At 37.7% G+C, this 17,492-nt stretch overlaps 1 protein-coding gene across 1 annotated transcript in view; it reads left to right on the top strand.

The window, feature by feature from the left end:
- The window catches only part of FBN2 (fibrillin 2), a 219,801-nt gene that overhangs the window by 111,043 nt on the left and 91,266 nt on the right, over positions 1 to 17,492 (top strand). Inside the window, exons 9-15 of the mRNA XM_043465961.1 lie at positions 2,160 to 2,312; positions 3,760 to 3,993; positions 4,924 to 5,061; positions 7,472 to 7,591; positions 9,296 to 9,421; positions 10,272 to 10,394; positions 12,019 to 12,141. Coding sequence (XP_043321896.1) covers positions 2,160 to 2,312; positions 3,760 to 3,993; positions 4,924 to 5,061; positions 7,472 to 7,591; positions 9,296 to 9,421; positions 10,272 to 10,394; positions 12,019 to 12,141 — 1,017 coding nt within the window. The remainder of the gene's footprint in view (positions 1 to 2,159; positions 2,313 to 3,759; positions 3,994 to 4,923; positions 5,062 to 7,471; positions 7,592 to 9,295; positions 9,422 to 10,271; positions 10,395 to 12,018; positions 12,142 to 17,492) is intronic.

Raw genomic sequence — 17,492 nt, 5'->3', positions numbered from 1 at the left:
ATAAAACAATTAATAATATTTTGATGTAAACCTAGGTATCCTGACTCAAGGCCATGACTCTTTTCTTTTTCTTCCCAAATCTTATGGTTCAAGCTCCTCCTCAGAGATCCTTGAAGAGACAAATACGATCAGCATACTGTGTAGCACTGAATGTATTTTGTAACAGTGGTTACTGTGAAGAGTTTAGAAGTTCCATATCTTAATTTTCATCCTATTTGTGATGAGTAAATCAAGTAAATTTAAGAATATAATACTTTAGGTTTCTAAAATGAATATTCTAAAAACGATTTTCCTGGATCATTTTTGGGAGTTGAAATCTGCCTGTGAAATTATTCCCAACGACAGGCAGCCTGTCCACACTCAACTGGTGACCCAGCAATCCCACTGCTGGGTATGCACACCAAGGAAACCAGAATTGAAAGAGACATGTGTACCCCAGTGTTCATCATAGCACTGTTTATAATAGCTAGGACATGGAAGCAACCTAGATGTCCATCGGCAGATGCATGAATAAAAAAGCTGTGGTACATATACACAATGGAATATTACTCAGCCATTAAAAAGAATACATTTGAATCAGTTCTAATGAGGTGGATGAAACTGGAGCCTATTATACAGAGTGAAGTAAGTCAGAAAGAAAAATACCAATACAGTACACTAACGCATATATATGGAATTTAGAAAGATGGTAATGATGACCTTATATGTGAGACAGCAAAAGAGACACAGATGTATAGAACAGTCTTTTGGACTCTGTGGGAGAAGGCGAGGGTGGGATGACTTGAGAGAATAGCATTGAAACATGTCTATTATCATATGTGAAACTGATCACCAGTCCAGGTTGGATGCATGAGACAGGGTGCTCAGGGCTGCTGCACTGGGATGACCCAGAGGGATGGGATGGGGAGGGAGGTGGGAGGGGGGTTCAGGATGGGGAACACATGTACACCCATGGCTGATTCATGTCAATGTATGGCAAAAACCACTACAATATTGTAAAGTAATTCGCCTCCAATTAAATAAATTTTTTAAAAAGTGACATTTATAAAGTGTCTGCAGTGCCTTTAAGTAAACCTACATGTGTTGAATTCTGTACTTTCTCTTGGTCATACTGGGTTTCTTTTGGGGACTGATAGGCAGTCTGATTCTTGCATGGAATAATACCTAACTAAAGCCAATTCTTTTATTTAACAATAGCGTGGAAGCAACCTGAGGTAAGCTTTGGACCATTCAAGGAACTAACATATTTATTTATAAACTCAGTATCTAGTGTAAAAAATTAGGCCTTCCCTATCAATAGCATTATTTATAGTTAATAGTTTCATCTGCATCAGTGACATGTAGCTCCTGATGGTTGTGGTATGTGTTTCTTGCGGTCACGGAGAGAACTTCTTGGAAGCATCTTGTTAAAAGTTAAATAATATGTAGTAAAACTAGACTCGCTCTTTCTGGTGCTCCAAATAAAAGCAGAAAGTACTTCCCTCGTGGTTTTGGGGGCTGTTCGTGCTCTTGCCCTCTGTACGCCTCTGAGCTCAGAATCTTCCACCCCCCTCCTGCCTTCTCCTCTCCAGCCACATTGACGCCTTGTTTTTCACGCACGTGAAGCACATCTTCTTCTTTCTCTTTGGACTTCCCTTCTTTCAGGTTACTTGTGTGGCTCATGCTGTCACCTTATTAACGTCTGCTCAGGTGTCACTGCCTCAATGGAGCTGTTCTGATCAGTCTTTCTAAAATAGTACCTGTGTCAGTTTTGTGTTGCTGTGTAATAAATAACCATAAAATTTTTGTAGTGAACAACAGTATAGATCTGCAGGTCTGCTGGGTGACTGACTAGTCTAGGCTGAGATGGGTTTGTCGCTTTCCCTCATTTGAGCTCTGCGTCTGTCTCGGCATGACTTCTTACTGCATGGTGGGCTCATAGCTCTTCATGCCTCTCGTTTTTGTACACCAGGGGTATGGCACGGCATCGGTGCTCAGTGAGTATCTGCTTCTAAATAGACAAAAGCATGAATAAATGTGATAGAACTTGAAAGAATGAGATGTACTAGAAATTAAGTAAGATAATCCCCTTAACTTAGCATCTCTTAACATGTGCCGTAAATGATGTGAGGACTCAGGGTGATTCTGTCGTGTCTTCTATTTTCTTTTCCCGTGTTTAGATCAGAGAACCGGCACGTGTTTCTCAGGCCTGGTGAACGGTCGCTGTGCGCAAGAGCTTCCGGGCAGGATGACCAGAATGCAGTGCTGCTGTGAGCCTGGCCGCTGCTGGGGCCTTGGGACTATTCCTGAAGCCTGTCCCGTCAGGGGCTCCGGTGAGCTGTTGGCTGCTCATGTGCTTAGGACACGCCGAGTCAGGGAGATTAGTAACAATAATGTGCTTTGGTGTTTTCCTTAAAGACAGATCATCTTTGCATTCCTGTTAGTGTCTTCACTAACAGGGGGTTAGGATGACATTGTTTATTGGGATCAGTCTTCATTATATTCTTTTTGTTAATATTAGAAAAAACCCTAACCACCTATCATGTATTAACTTTAAGCAAGAATTTTAATGATTATTTTGAATGTCGGTATTTAAGTTCAGTTTTAAAACCTAATCTTCCATTTGAAGCTTGAGTAATAACAAAGTTTGGCCTTCATTTATTTTATTTTAGGAATACCCTCAGCTTATTGTGTTTCAGTCCTTAAGAGATATTTCCTCCCTTTTCTAATGACCTTGAAAATTCAGAATACACTGAATTTTGTATTCAGAATTCACTGTCATTCACTTTGCTATATTAACTGCCGTGTAGTTGAGGCTATACCAGAAAATTACTCTAAGATGAACGAGAAGTAGTTCCTCTTGTTAATATAACATGCATAGTAAAGTGTAGTGTTCATCACATAAAAGTATATCAATAATATGTTATTATATTGCCTCCATGTTCTAAGTATGAAAAATAATTCAGCTTTTTGAAATATGCTTATAAAGATATGCATCTGTATGTTCTTTTATGGAGGAAAAAAAATAAGGGCCTTTCTTCCTAAGTTTCTAATCCTTGTAATTCCAAAATTGAGTAGTAAAATTTTTTTAAAACCATAGATAATGCATAGTGTATAATTTTGAAAACTCATCATCCTAGTCATATTAATACTCAAACAATTACTTGAGTTAAACAGTTTTCATTTCTTTTTATACAGTGCCCTAATTCTGATAACAGTTAAGAAAATAAGGCAATTATACTTTTTTCCCTCAACTTTGATACTTCGACAAACAATTAGCAGATTTAAAAGCTTACTAAATGCTGTATTCTGTTAAGAGTCCACGTTAGAAAAAAAAATATTCTAATCATATTAATCCCTTAAAAAAAGAAAAGAGGGAAAATGTGTAGGTATGATACTGCTGGAGATTTAAGTAAAACCAAATATAGAATGAATTACTTAAAGGTTTAATATCCATCCATTCAAGTGAATTTCTTGCATTTACAGTTATATCTGGAATTTTATGAGTTGCACTTAAGAGACATAAAATCAAAGTGTATGTATAGACAATTCTTTGGGTATGCTACTCAGTTAAAATATGGCTTATAGATTTCAATTTTTTCCTGAAGCACCTGTATTTTTCCTGCTACTGCTAGCATTGAAAACATTTATCAAGCTAATAACTGACTCATTCATATCATGAAGCATAGATAACCTAAAATGATTATTACAGTACACAAATTACCTTTATTATACAGAAATATATCCATTTGTGTTTAACTGAACTTTCTTCTCTTTTAGAGGAATATCGCAGACTTTGCTTGGATGGACTTCCAATAGGAGGGATTCCAGGGAGTGCTGGTTCCAGGCCTGGAGGCGCTGGGGGGAATGGCTTTGCCCCAAGTGGCAATGGCAATGGCTATGGCCCCGGAGGAGCAGGCTTCATCCCCATTCCTGGAGGCAACGGCTTTTCTCCTGGTGTTGGGGGAGCTGGCGTAGGGGCCGGGGGGCAGGGGCCCATCATCACTGGACTAAGTGAGTGTTCACTTTGTGTGTAGACTCTCTAGTTTTCCCCCTTAAAAAATATTATAATATCTAATCATTTTTCCCAAAAAGGTATGTGTATGTATGTGCAGAAACCTACTTTGAGGTCTAAAACATAATATAGTAAAACAGTCTTAGTAAAGTGTTATTTTTATGTTCCATAAACTTTCTAAGTTGGAGAAAAGACTGAGTGACCCAGGTTCTCTTTGAAAATAGAGGTGAGAGTGGGGTAATATTCCAAGACCAGATGATGCCATTAAAGAGCATTCTTTTTGGTTCCAGTATTTCATTTGGCTACTTGTAGCTGTCTCAATCATACACTCCTTGAATTATTTTCCAGAACCATTTCTCAACTGAGATAAATTGAATATGTCTTGCTTGTGCCTAAACAAATATTATAATGAAATAGCTTTTCTTTTCCTTGCCCTCTTTTGTTGAATAACTTAAGAAATTGAGAACTGTGGGCTTCTAGCCAGAATTGGCATTGGCGTGTTTGACATTTAAGTTCATTCTTTTTTAAAATAACTGCTCTTGCTAATAATATTTAATGATGTCTTACAGTGTTATGTTTGTTCTTTTTGGCATATTGCCTGTTTACTATATCTGGATATTCAGCATGGTTACAAAAAAAAAAAAGTGGGAAGCATTCAAATGTACAGTAGAACATTCCTGACATTTTAAAAAGACGACATTATGGGCAAAGTTTCCAGATATATAACTTAACAAATGCAAGTTATAACCATGTGTCTCAAGAATAGTTTTTAAATTTCAACATTAAAGTTTTAGTAAACTACAGAATAATGTGGGCTTTTGATATGTACACTTAAATAATGTACTTAAATATCCTTTTAACAATCAACTTTAAAGAAAGTAATCCATGTTGGAGTGATGGAATATCATTTGTGCTCTAATTTTTCATAGCTATTCTGAACCAGACAATAGATATCTGTAAGCACCATGCTAATCTCTGTTTAAATGGACGCTGCATACCTACTGTTTCTAGCTACCGATGTGAATGCAACATGGGTTATAAGCAGGATGCAAACGGGGATTGCATAGGTAAGTTCATGAGTCTTTCATTATTCTTAATTTTTTAAATAGCTTTTAGATTAGAGGAACAAGTAGGGCTAAATATGATTTTGAAGTAAAGCTAATTTCCAAGTTATCTTCCCTGTGTGCTTACGCGTCCATGTGCTTCCTTAACCTACTGCTGAGCTGGACTAGTTCAAGAATCCCTGCCCGGGACTTCCCTGGCTGTCCAGTGGTTAAGACTATACACTTCCACTGCAGGGGGTGCAGGTTCTGTCCCCTGGTCTAAGACCCTACATACTGCGTGACATGGCCAGAAAGGAAAAGAAAAAAAAAGAATCCCCTGTCCTTTCTGGTTCTAAATGTTATTTCTGTCTCTGCCTCTCCCTTTTCTTCCTTCTTCACGGAGTCACACTGGACATACGGTGGCATCATTAACATGAGCTGTGAGGCAGAGATTGGGAAGAAGTGGTTGATGAATCTCTCTGGGGCATGTTGAGTTTTAGGTGTCTTGGGTATTGACCTGTAGAGGTCTAAAGCTAAGAGGAGTGTTCAGGACTTGAGTTAAAAATTTAGGAGTCAGCAACATATAGGTGATTATTGCAGCCAGGCTGAACAACAGGAAGAGTTAAAAGATAGCTGGAGTAGTACAGCTAGAACCGTAGGGACTAGCAACATTAGTAATAATGTTGGTGAGATGGCAAAATAATCTAGAAAATACGTATCACTGAAGCCTTGAAAAGTTATGCCTTCAAGAGAAAAGGAGTGTTAAGTACAGCCAAAAAATGAAATACAAAGAGGAGAACAACATTGCTGTATTTGGCAATGAAGAGAGTTTTGATGATCTTTTAAGGATAGATTTAGGACCATGGGGCTTCCCTTGTGACTCAGCTGGTAAAAAATCTGCCTGCAATGCCAGAGACCTGGGTTGGATCCCTGGGTTGGGAAGATCCCCTGGAGAAGAGAAAGGCTACCCACTCCAATATTTTGGCCTGGAGAATTCCATGGACTGTATAGTCAGGCAAAGAGTCAGACACGACCTGCAGCACTGTCTACTGAAGGTGATACAGCCTGTTGCACAGACCGTTAGTCATGCCTGATATGCTTACTAACACTCTGAACTCTTGTCTTTTCTCTTTTTGCTTCATTCCTTTGGCTCAGTGAATCGCTATTATCAACTAAAAGCTTAAATGTGAGTCTCAATGGAGGCATCTTTGGATGCCACGCATCTTTGGATGAATTGAAAAAGTATTTACTCCTGTTTTTCTTTGTTGTTTTTAATTTTATTTGCCATGAGTGTTTTTTCCCCACTCTGTTACCAGAGAAAGTTTAATTGCTTTCAGCCTAGGTGTTTATATTAATGAAGTTGGTGAGTTTGGTAGAGTACAGTTACTCTTTTAAGAATATCTGTGAAAGAAGCAATCTGTTTACAAAAATGGTTAAACTGTGAATTGATTTTATTGCTGTGTTCACCAATTTAGCTGAAATTGTATATGTTAATGGCTTCTTTATGTCTATGAAAGGGCAAATCATTACGCCCTAACCAGTCAGCCAGGCTTTTAATTCACCGGCATTCAAAATAATACTTAGTGGGCATTGCTTTTTCTAATACAAACATGATTTCTCTAGGATTTAACTAATTCTTGCTGTCCACTTTGTCATTTGGTTGCACAGTCCTTGAATTCTGTGATAAATTTGTATTTGATCAAGACTTGGAGAATTTAAAGAGAGAGCAGTGAGGTTTCTCACCCTTAGGATCAGAATCAGTATTTCCATAAAACTTGGTTTTATAAAAAAAAAAATCCCTGTGCCGATTTTAAGATCCTAGAGAAACCAGAAAAATATAATAGACTGTTTTCCCACTTAATTTCCATTTTTACCCCTTCCCATGTTTTTTGCTTCAATTATCCAAGCCTTGATATATAGTTACATATATAGTTGAGTTCACAAAAAATAGTTAACAAAAAATTCCATAATTTGTCTGTCTTTTTAAAAACTAATAGAAGTGACAGCATATAATATAAATATATATCTTTTAAAAATCTTTTAGTTAATCTTCTAACTCTGTAGTAAGCCTTAAAGAGGCTATTAACTTGCCCAGATTACTTAGATAATAAACATTTTCTAGCCTCTGGGGACTCATGGCTGCGTCTTCCCCAAGCTCATGCTTTTGATCATTGTACATTATTCAAATTGAAAAATCATTATTTCTTGGTTAAAGCAAATTCTCTTGTATTCTCCAATAGGTGATATTTTTGTAACTCTCCAGACGGGCCTCTGTAGTTGAAGAAAGGAATTTTTATTCATTTATAAATACTCTGCTATTTAGACTATTAGCACTGACTGGCCTTCTCTCAAATTTGGGAGGCCTAAATATATTTTAAACAAACATTTCTAGAAATGGAGTGAAGTCTGTAATGGTTTCTTTTGCTGCTCACAGATGTTGATGAATGCACATCAAATCCCTGCACTAATGGAGATTGTGTTAACACACCTGGATCCTATTATTGTAAATGTCACGCCGGATTCCAGCGGACTCCTACCAAGCAAGCATGCATTGGTAAGGCAGCTTGCTTTCACATATGAAAATGTTCCATGAAATATAGTGACCCAGGCTGTTGAGGTTAAAAGTGAATTTATTCAAGAGAGACATGGAATGAAATAAGTGCTGTTACATTATTACAGATTTACTGTATGTCACCCTCAAAGTGCTCTCTTCAAACATAAATACTTTTTTGCATATGTAACACAGGCAGTGTGGTATCTGGCCTCACAAAAAAATCTGGTTTATCTTCCTTCCCTAGATCACAGCTTCCTTTCTCCAAGTAACATTAGTAGCATTACTGCTCTCTGGTTAACGGAGTTTAAGATTTATTGTTGTTCTCAGCTACTGTTTTCTTTGAACCTCACACGTAGTCCAATACCACATCATGACTGCTCTTAATGCAGTTCCATTGCTACACCCACCATCCTCGTCCAAATGCTCTACCTCACTGCTGATTCGTCCCAGAATTCTTTTAGAAGATAATCCTTCTTTTCCTTTTTTCATTTCCTATTCATCCACTGGCAGTTGCTTGAATCACTTTATTCCAGCAATTTTTGTCATGTTGCTCTTAATCCAGATATTCCTTAGTTATTTCATTCTTATTCAGCTCCTTGCTTTGTCTTTTTTAAAATTAATTTTTGATGGACTATAGTTGATTTTCAGTGTTGTGTTAATTTCAGTGTACAGCAAAGTGATTTAGTTACACTTTTACATCTATCCAGATTTCCCTGGTGGCTCAGTGGTAAAGAGTCCACCTGCAGTGCAGGAGACACAGGTGTGATTCCTGGGTCAGGAAGATCCCCTGGGGAAGGAAATGGCAACCCGCTCTAACGTTCTTGCCTGGGAAATCCCATGGACAGAGGAACCTGGCGGACTACAGTCTGTGGGGTCACAAGAGCTGTACACCACTTAGTGACTAAACCAGCACCACCATACGTTTATCCACTCTTTTTAGATTCTGTTCTCATATAGGTCATTACAGAGTATTGAGTAGAGTTCCCTATGCTATACTATACATATGTCCTTGAAGTGAAGTGAAGTGAAGGTCGCTCAGTTGTGTCCGGCTCTTTGCGACCCCATGGACTGTAACCTGCCAGGCTCCTCTGTGCAAGGAATTCTCTGGGCAAGAATACTGGAGTGGGTAGCTGTTCCCTTCTCCAGGGGAATCGCCTCGACCCAGGAATCGAACCAGGGTCTCCTGCGTTGCAGGCAGATTCTTTGCCAACTGAGCCACCAGAGAAGCCCACAATAGGTCCTTGTGAGTTTGTTGTTTTATATGTAGTAGTGTGTATGTGTCGATTCCAATCCCCAATTTATACCTCCCCCCCTCACCGCATTGGTCACCATAGGTTTGTTTTCTGTATCTGTTTTGTAAATAAGTTCTTTTGTGCCTTTTTTGTTTTTGGATTCCACATATAAGCAGTTTCACTTGCTCTGACTTTTAAGGTCTCAACCACTGTGTCAGAAGCAGCTACATTCTAGCTGCAGTGTCCACCCTCTTCTACATTCACTGTACACCCCATTTCATTTTTCTTTTTCCTCCCTCCTTCAGCTGTTATAAGTCAGGGTTGTAGAACTGCTTACACCTACCTATCCAAGGGAAAAAACCTGGTGAGAGATGAACATTTTTCTAAAGAAGCACCGTGATCTGGATATTACATGGATTGTCTTATTGCTTTTGTGATTATTTTAAAAGACTAATATTGTTAATTTCCCCAGATATTGATGAATGCATCCAGAATGGGGTTCTTTGTAAGAATGGTCGATGTGTGAACACAGATGGAAGTTTCCAGTGCATTTGCAATGCTGGCTTTGAATTAACTACAGATGGAAAAAACTGTGTTGGTATGGAAAGTGTCTGCTCCCTTGCAAAAGATTTTTTAAGGAATATATACACTTTTATTTAGACCCATATAGACTGCTACCATGAAAGCTCATACAGTACATATATGAGAATCATTCAGATGACTTAGGTAAAATATAAATACATGTAACAAAAGACTATTGAAATGAAGGGACAGAATTCTTGGAAATATAATAATAAATGAATAGTTCATTGCTTCTGGGAATTTCTTGTGTGGCGTATGTTTAATTAAAGCAATGATTATTCTTTGTAATTTTTAGCACCTACTGTATTTTGGCTGTTGGGGTTACAACACTGATAATACAGAAAAGGCCCACCTCCAGTCTAGGGAAGCACAAAAACATTTGATGTATGTGATAATCAGATCTCCAAATTTGTGGTCCTGGTGATGTCTAGCAGTGTAGTAAACACCAATATGCCACAGAAATATTCTATTTGTACAGAAACACATATTTCACCCACTAATCAAAGTCCAGATCATTTCATGTGCAGTGAGCTTTGTCATTGCTTTATTCTCTCATACAATATAAACATCTGATGAAATAAATAGTAACGTTTTGGTAATCAAAATAAAACACTATTCATGTGATTTTAATAGAAACTACACATAAAATTTCCTTAATGCTTTTCCTCTATGTCCCTTACACTAAAGGTCCTTCACATTTTCCGCACTATTTGCTCTCACTTGGTTGGCATTTGTAAGAAAAAAAAAATGTCTGTGACCACTTGGCTGATTTATGCAATAGAATATGCCTGGCAGTTGTTTGTAGGAAGAGGGGGAACTGGTTTCCTCAAGGCCAGTTGTGTAAGTCACTCTCTCTCCTTCTGTAGACCATGATGAATGTACAACTACCAACATGTGTTTGAATGGGATGTGCATTAATGAAGATGGCAGCTTCAAGTGCATCTGCAAACCAGGATTTATCTTGGCTCCAAATGGGCGTTACTGCACTGGTATGTATGGCTCTGAGATAGGAAAGTAACCATGATTGAAACCATCTTTTTTATCTGAATGAATCATGCAAGAATTACTTCAGTTTCTTCATGTGGATTTTGTATTATTCACATCTCTCACTAATTCAGTACGGCAGGTGTCTAAAGCTTCCTAGAAAAACATACTTTGTGGTCTGTGGAACACCAGTGTCTTTACAAAAATAATAATGGCATAGGAAGAATTAAGGGAATGACAGATTGGTTCTAGCAAATGTGGAAAAGACAATGAAGAAATAAGTTCTCTCAACTTTTTACATAAAAAAAGAGGAAGAAAAATATTGTATTCTCAAAACTAGATTTTCCACTGTCATTCACTGCTGGTTTTGCATTATATCTTTTCCATAAGCTAATTCATATATCATTTGTTACCATATCCATATCTAAAAGCCTTACACTGATTTTGGGAAGAAGTAATTTGAATATTTCTAGCAACTGTTTTGTTTATAAAACCATTTTGAAGCCCAAGCTCTAGTGGTAGTTTTACTAAGCAAAAGATAACTCTTGGAAATAAATAAGACTACATTATGTTTATATTCACAGTTGGAATTTAATAAGATGGAACAAATTTTGTAGTTCTACTAAAAAAAACAAGCTTTATTCCAGTTTCCTCCTTTTGGACAAAATTAACTCCATGAATACTTCCTGCCTTCGATCACACAAATTGATCTGAATAGCAAATAGTACTCATACCCAAACCCTATAATGTCAGTGAAATTCCAGGGTCAGTGGACAGAGAAAAATCAAGACTGATTCTTGTATTTCTGAATGAAAGTAGTTTCTTGACTATTCATGAAAAGGAAGTTCAGTATTAAATAGAAGTATTGTGGCTTTGCTGATTGAACTCATGACTGGAATGTCATCTCAAGGTTAGCTAACTTGGATTAATCACAGGATATGAGATTAGCATTCTGTTCCAGTGTGTAGCATTACATTACAGCCTGTAACTTTTTCAGCATTTCTTAAGAAACTTAAATATACATTAAAAGATGACCTAAATCTCACCAGTTCCTGCTTTATTGAAACTTTTATTAATTTTTTATTACAAATGCTGTAATCCATAAATTTTGAAATGCTCATGATTTGGCAGCTCTGTGTTTTGAAGGCTGTTCCCCTTTAAGGGGAAGCCATTTAATGGTGGGTTACATTTCATAAATTTAAGCACTTTGAAAATTACAAGAGACTTCAAATTATTTTGTTACTGTGAACTGACTGAATTAAAACAGCATCTTAGAATTTTATGTATGTGTAAATGAAAGTTAATTACAAACATTTACCTTGGTTGCAAGAATTAGTTTCACTTAACTAATTTGAGTTGAGTAATATTAAACAGAATTGCCAAATAAATAATGAAAAATGAATTTATCATACTCTTCTAATGGGTAAAATGATCTACTTTCACTCAATCTTTCTGAAAATGTGTTTGAAAGAGTTGCATTTGTGTAAAAGATTTGTTGTCACATCTGTGTATTCTTGCACAAGTTATAAAATTGAAAACCAAATGTTGATAATGTACAGTGGTGGCAGTAGGTCAACTCTGTAATGAAGTCAGAGTAATGGCCTGGCTTGTGTTCCCCTCTCTGGGCAGATGTTGATGAGTGCCAGACCCCGGGAATCTGCATGAATGGGCATTGCATCAACAATGAAGGGTCCTTCCGCTGTGACTGTCCCCCAGGTCTGGCTGTGGGTGTGGACGGACGCGTGTGTGTTGGTAAGTGAAACATTCTGTAATGGCCCTAGTGACCAAATGATCTTTGAAAACGGGATACAGGTATATCTATACAATAGAATAATATTCAGCCATAAAATGGGACAAAATACTAATATATGTGAAAGCATGGATAAGCTTGAAAACATCATGCTAAGTGAAAGAAGCCACACAGGACCACATAGTGTATGATTCCAAATGAAATGTCTGTAAAGGTCAAATTTGTAGAGACTGAACAGATTAATGGTTACTTAGAGCAGAGAATTTGAGGGTGGTGGGAGAAGAAGGTGATTATTAAAGGTGTTTATGAGATGATGAAATGTTCTAACATCAGCTAGAATAACGATTGTCCAACTCTATGAATATGCTAAAAGCTATTGAATTTATTTACTTTAAATGGGTGCATTCTTTGTTTGTGAATTATATCTCAATAAGGCAGTTTTAAAAAGGGGACAAAGAGCCCAGCTAGCTCCCTTCAGTAGCCTCTGATGAGACAGAAATGCTAGAGAAGGAAAAAAAAATTGTCCTTTACCAGTGTCCTTCGTATTGTTAGATAACCATGTCTCTCTGATGGCTCTGACAGTAAAGAATCTGCCTGTAATGCAGGAGACCCGGGTTCGATCCCTGGGTCAGGAAGATCCCCTGGAGAAGGAAATGGCAGCCCACTCCAGTATTCTTGCTTGGAGAATTCCGTGGATAGAGGAGCCTGGGAGGCTATAATTGCTAGGGTCGCAAAGAGTTGGACACAACCGAGAGACTAACACACTACATACAATGGATGTATATTTTATAATTAATGAGACATGAAACAGGGACAGCAGTTGTATTTAAATAAACTCTTATTTTTACCCAAACAATATTAATTTTTATCATCTGAGCTTTAACATTTTTTAAAAATGTTAGTGTGTTAGTTGCTTAGCCGTGTCGACTCTTTGCGACCCCATGGACTGTAACCCACCCGGGTCCTCTGTCCATGGAATTCTCCAGGCAAGAATACTGGGGTGGGTTGCCATTCCCTTCTCCAGGGGATCTTCCCGACCCAGGGATGGAACCCGGGTCTTCTGCATTGCAGGCAGGTTCTTTACTGTTGGAGCCACCAGGGAAGCCTTTTAAATTTTATTTTTATACAATCTTAAAGGTTGATTTTCATTTACAGTTACTGCAGAATATTGGCTATATTCCTCATGTTGTACAGCACGTCCTTAAGCCTGTCTTACACCCGGTAGTTTGTATCTCCCACTCCCCCATCCCTATGTTGCCCCTCCTCCCATCCCCACTGGTAAGCACCAGGTTGTTCTCTATATCTGTGAGTCTGCTGCTTTTCCCAAACAAAATTTTAAATGTAAATAATTTATATGTTAGAACTTCAACTTATATCAAAAGTTGGAAATGTTTCTAAATAGTTATTCAGTGCTGTGTAATGATAGAAACAAGGAAAGAATATGAGAGAGAATGTATGTTTTATTTGAAACCATTCATCATTCCTCTTGGGAATAATTCCTACTTTTGAGTTAGCAGGCATCAGCTTTAAAGAGGCAGGCAAAACGAAAATATCTTTGGCATTCAACAACCCAACCACTATGTCCTAATGATATCAAGAGCAGAGGGAGTAGTGGAAATACATCGAATGCCATATTCTCTCCAAAGCACTTCCATGAAAGTGAATTAGCCATTGTGCACCATCTATTTCTCAGGTCATAGAGTAAGAGACAGACATACTCAGTGGTTTAAAAGTATTATTTGAGAGAAATGAAATTCTTTCTCAGACATAGCTGGTTATACTTTATTCTTAACCTATGGGAATCAAAACATTTGGATTCTGAAGGTTATGTTAAAAAAAAAAGGAAGAAGCAACAGCAGATGGAAATAATCTGCCCACTTAAAGTTTCATCCACTCTATCCAGGCTAGGATTTATTTCAGCTTACACGATTGTCAGCACTTCGTTCAGGACTATTTCAAATACAGTAACTAGAAGAATGTAGCTCCTTTCTGCTTAAAGAGCTAAAATATTTTCATTGCTTTTTTCCTTTATCTAAATGGTTTTGTTGAAATCTATGATTAGTTCAAAACCAGTTTTGGAGGGAGAAATGATTTTTCTTTTAAGTAACTGACATATGAATAGTTGTTAGGAATTCAGTGTTCAAACACAAATATTCATTCTCTTGTCCACATACAGAAAAAGCATTAGAATTTTTTGGGAAACCCTCTCCAGTTTTTCACAGTTGTAATTACTTAAACTTTTTAAAATAAAAACACCATTTGTTCTGTGTGTAAAATTATATAGCTATTCCTTTAACATGTTTTCTTCATGTCTTCTGCCTTTTGAGATGCTTTTAGATGCATTGATTTATTGAGGTTAGAGATGAATCATTACTGTGAATTATTATTAGAGTTAGCACTTAACTTTAGATTTCATTTGTTTGTTCATTTTTGTTTACCTATATACTGAGATGGGGTTTTTTATTTTCAGAAAATTAAACTACTGTTGTAACCAGGATATTGAAGAAGCATGATTCACAGACAGGATATGAACAAAAGGCAACTGTATTTTGTTTTTCTCAATCCTTTCAAAACATATTTTTAATTATTCAGTGGGAGCAGTTTATCTAATAAGGAAGAAAACTTAGGCACCCCCAACTTTACAGTTTTTAGATGGCAGAAATTTATAAGACTCCTTGAGCTAATGAAAATAATCTGGATTTAGCAGTTAGAATGTCCAGTGATGTATAATAGCCAATATTCTGAACTTGATTTGAAGTTATGACTTCCCTTCCCAAGCTTACACCTTCATGAGCAGGATGTTTCTGACTCCACCAGAGCCGTCTAAGCACAAGGGGACAGGAAAGAAGCCAGAAGCACTGACACTCTCCTAGGGTTACTTCAAGATTTCTGGGCTTGACACAAGTTTAAGCCAACTTCATCCTTGTGAGTGATTTCATGAGGGTGTCAACAGCCTTGGCCTGCCCGTGACGAGATGCAGACACTGCATTTTTCTCCTGGTGGCTGTTCCTGGCCCAACCCCAGGTCTTTCTGCAGTCCACTTTAGACAGACTGTCTCTCGTGGTGTCTCATCTCCTCTCTGCACGTTCATTTTAGAGACTCCAGTTGGTGTGGCCGTCATCTAATCCACACGACATGCCACCCTTTGCCCTGTGAACCGAGTGAATAGAGATTGCTCTTGCCTGTGTCCTTTGATTCTGCGGTGGGAATAGCAGCCACTCTCCTCTGTGCGCTAGGGGCCCCTGATAGAGTTTGGTACCAATTCTTCAAGCTGTTCCCTGTGGAGCTCTTTTCTCTTGCCTAGGGGTGAAGATGGAAGCATGCCCAATTTGTAATCTGGCTCTTGCCCCCCAAAAAGTCCTCCTCAAAAACTCATTAATTGCCTCTCTCTAAATTGTATCCTGGATATTGGGAGGGGTTTAAGAACCTGGCAACGAATTTTCCATTTCTACTTCCTTCAGGATGGAGTCTCAAAATTCTCCTCGTTAAATGTTATTTAGCACCATGAGATTTCAGCTTAAATTTCATTTCTAACATCCTGTTATGTTAGCTTAAGAGTATTTCAGCATCTTCATGAACACTCTTTGACAGTTCTGTCAGCTAAAAGGTTAATTTTTTTTCTTTACCCTAGTTCTGCCCTTTATATTAGCTGTGTGGCCTTAGGCAAGATACATTACATTATCTCTTTGTGCATCCTTTCCTCACTGGTTGTTTTTGAGGATTAAATAGGTTAATATTAGATTTATTGGTATAAATCTTGAATGCTGTCTGGCACATAACACATACCCAATAAGTAAACTGTTACAATTATTACTGTTTTGTTAAATCAGAATAGTAGTGTTACATTAAACATAGTCTTAAGAGTTGCTGCTTTGAGCTATAAAGAAAAATTGATACTGAGAAATGAAGAATAAAGTAAAATTAGCATTTGTGTCCATACATACTTTACCTTTGGTAAATATAAAGTATGCTAATTATCTGAGAAAATCCTTCAGCAATTCCAGTCTTTAAGAAAGAAAAGGCATGGAGAAATTTGATAACATGTGGAAAAGGCATAGTGTAGGATTTAAGTCCAGTCACCAACCAAAACATTCATGTGAGCTCGTGCTGATGGTACTGCTGCGATCGGTGTCTCTGATCTTATCTCCTGTGAACGGCGGCTTGGTTACAGGGAAGAGAATAAAATGAACTAGGGATCCAATCTGGGGTCTTTGAAAAGGGAAAACTCAACTGTTTTTATCAAAGGTAGAAGTGAATACATAGGCTTTTTATAGACTTGCTTCTAAAAATGGCCCCGGCTTACCTTCTCAGCATGAAAACAGAAATAACTTTGACCATTCTTGTGATGCCTTTTGAGATAAGTGGTACCATCCTAAGAACTCACAAAAATTTTACTGCAAGTTATGAATTATGTTGTATTTGCATGTATTCACCATGGTATTGAGTCCTATACTTGTCTGTAACTCAGAGCTGACCCTCCCAAACTAGGTCATAGCAAAAGCAGAAAGGAACAGCAACTCTACTCCCCAGGGTCATTGTGGTAAAACCTCTTCCATTTGAGCATACACACATCTCTGCTTCATGCAGCCACACATCCATCTCATTGTTTTAACCAGAAAAAAACACCAGATCACAGGACATAAGTACTTAGCATAGCAAGCAGATAAAATAAATTATTTACAACAAGTGAATAATTATGAATATTTATAATAATGATTATCTCTTTGATGGAATTACTATATAACAGACTGCTTAAAATCTCTACTGCTTCTCTGGCCTGTATGATGATCTGAGTTGGGTTTTTTTTTAATAGTTCACCATTTACCATCTCATAAAGTTCTGTTGTATTTTATGAGAATTTAGATGAGCACAGTAAGCAGGTTATGTGTCTTCAGGGTATAATCTGACATAGTAGAAAGAAGAATTGCTTTGGAGGTCATGCAAGCCTGTGTCTGAATTTCAGCTCAGGCAGTGGATAGTCTAGGACTTGGAGGTACTTACGTAATGCCTCTGAACCTCACCTTCCTCATCTATGAAAAGTGGATAATGATCATTACCCTATGGAGTTGTTGAATGTTCAATGACATAATGTCTATAAAGCAACAGGCACAATACCACAGACACATAGTAATTATTTATAGAACTGGGTTTGTTGAGAGGCAGAGATTAAAACATAGTCATAACAGGGCTTCCCTGGTGGCTTAGTGGTAAAGAAGCCGCCTGCCAATGCAGGAGACACGGGTTCGATCCCTGGTCCGTGAAGATCCCACATGCCCTGGAACAGCGAAGCACACCCCGCAGCTACTGAGTCTGTTCTCTGAAGCCCAGGAGCCTCAGCTGTTGAGCCTCTGTG

This window comes from Cervus canadensis, chromosome 4, assembly GCF_019320065.1.
Source record: "Cervus canadensis isolate Bull #8, Minnesota chromosome 4, ASM1932006v1, whole genome shotgun sequence".
Lineage (NCBI taxonomy): Eukaryota > Metazoa > Chordata > Mammalia > Artiodactyla > Cervidae > Cervus > Cervus canadensis.
This window is presented reverse-complemented; position numbering and strand designations above follow the sequence as displayed.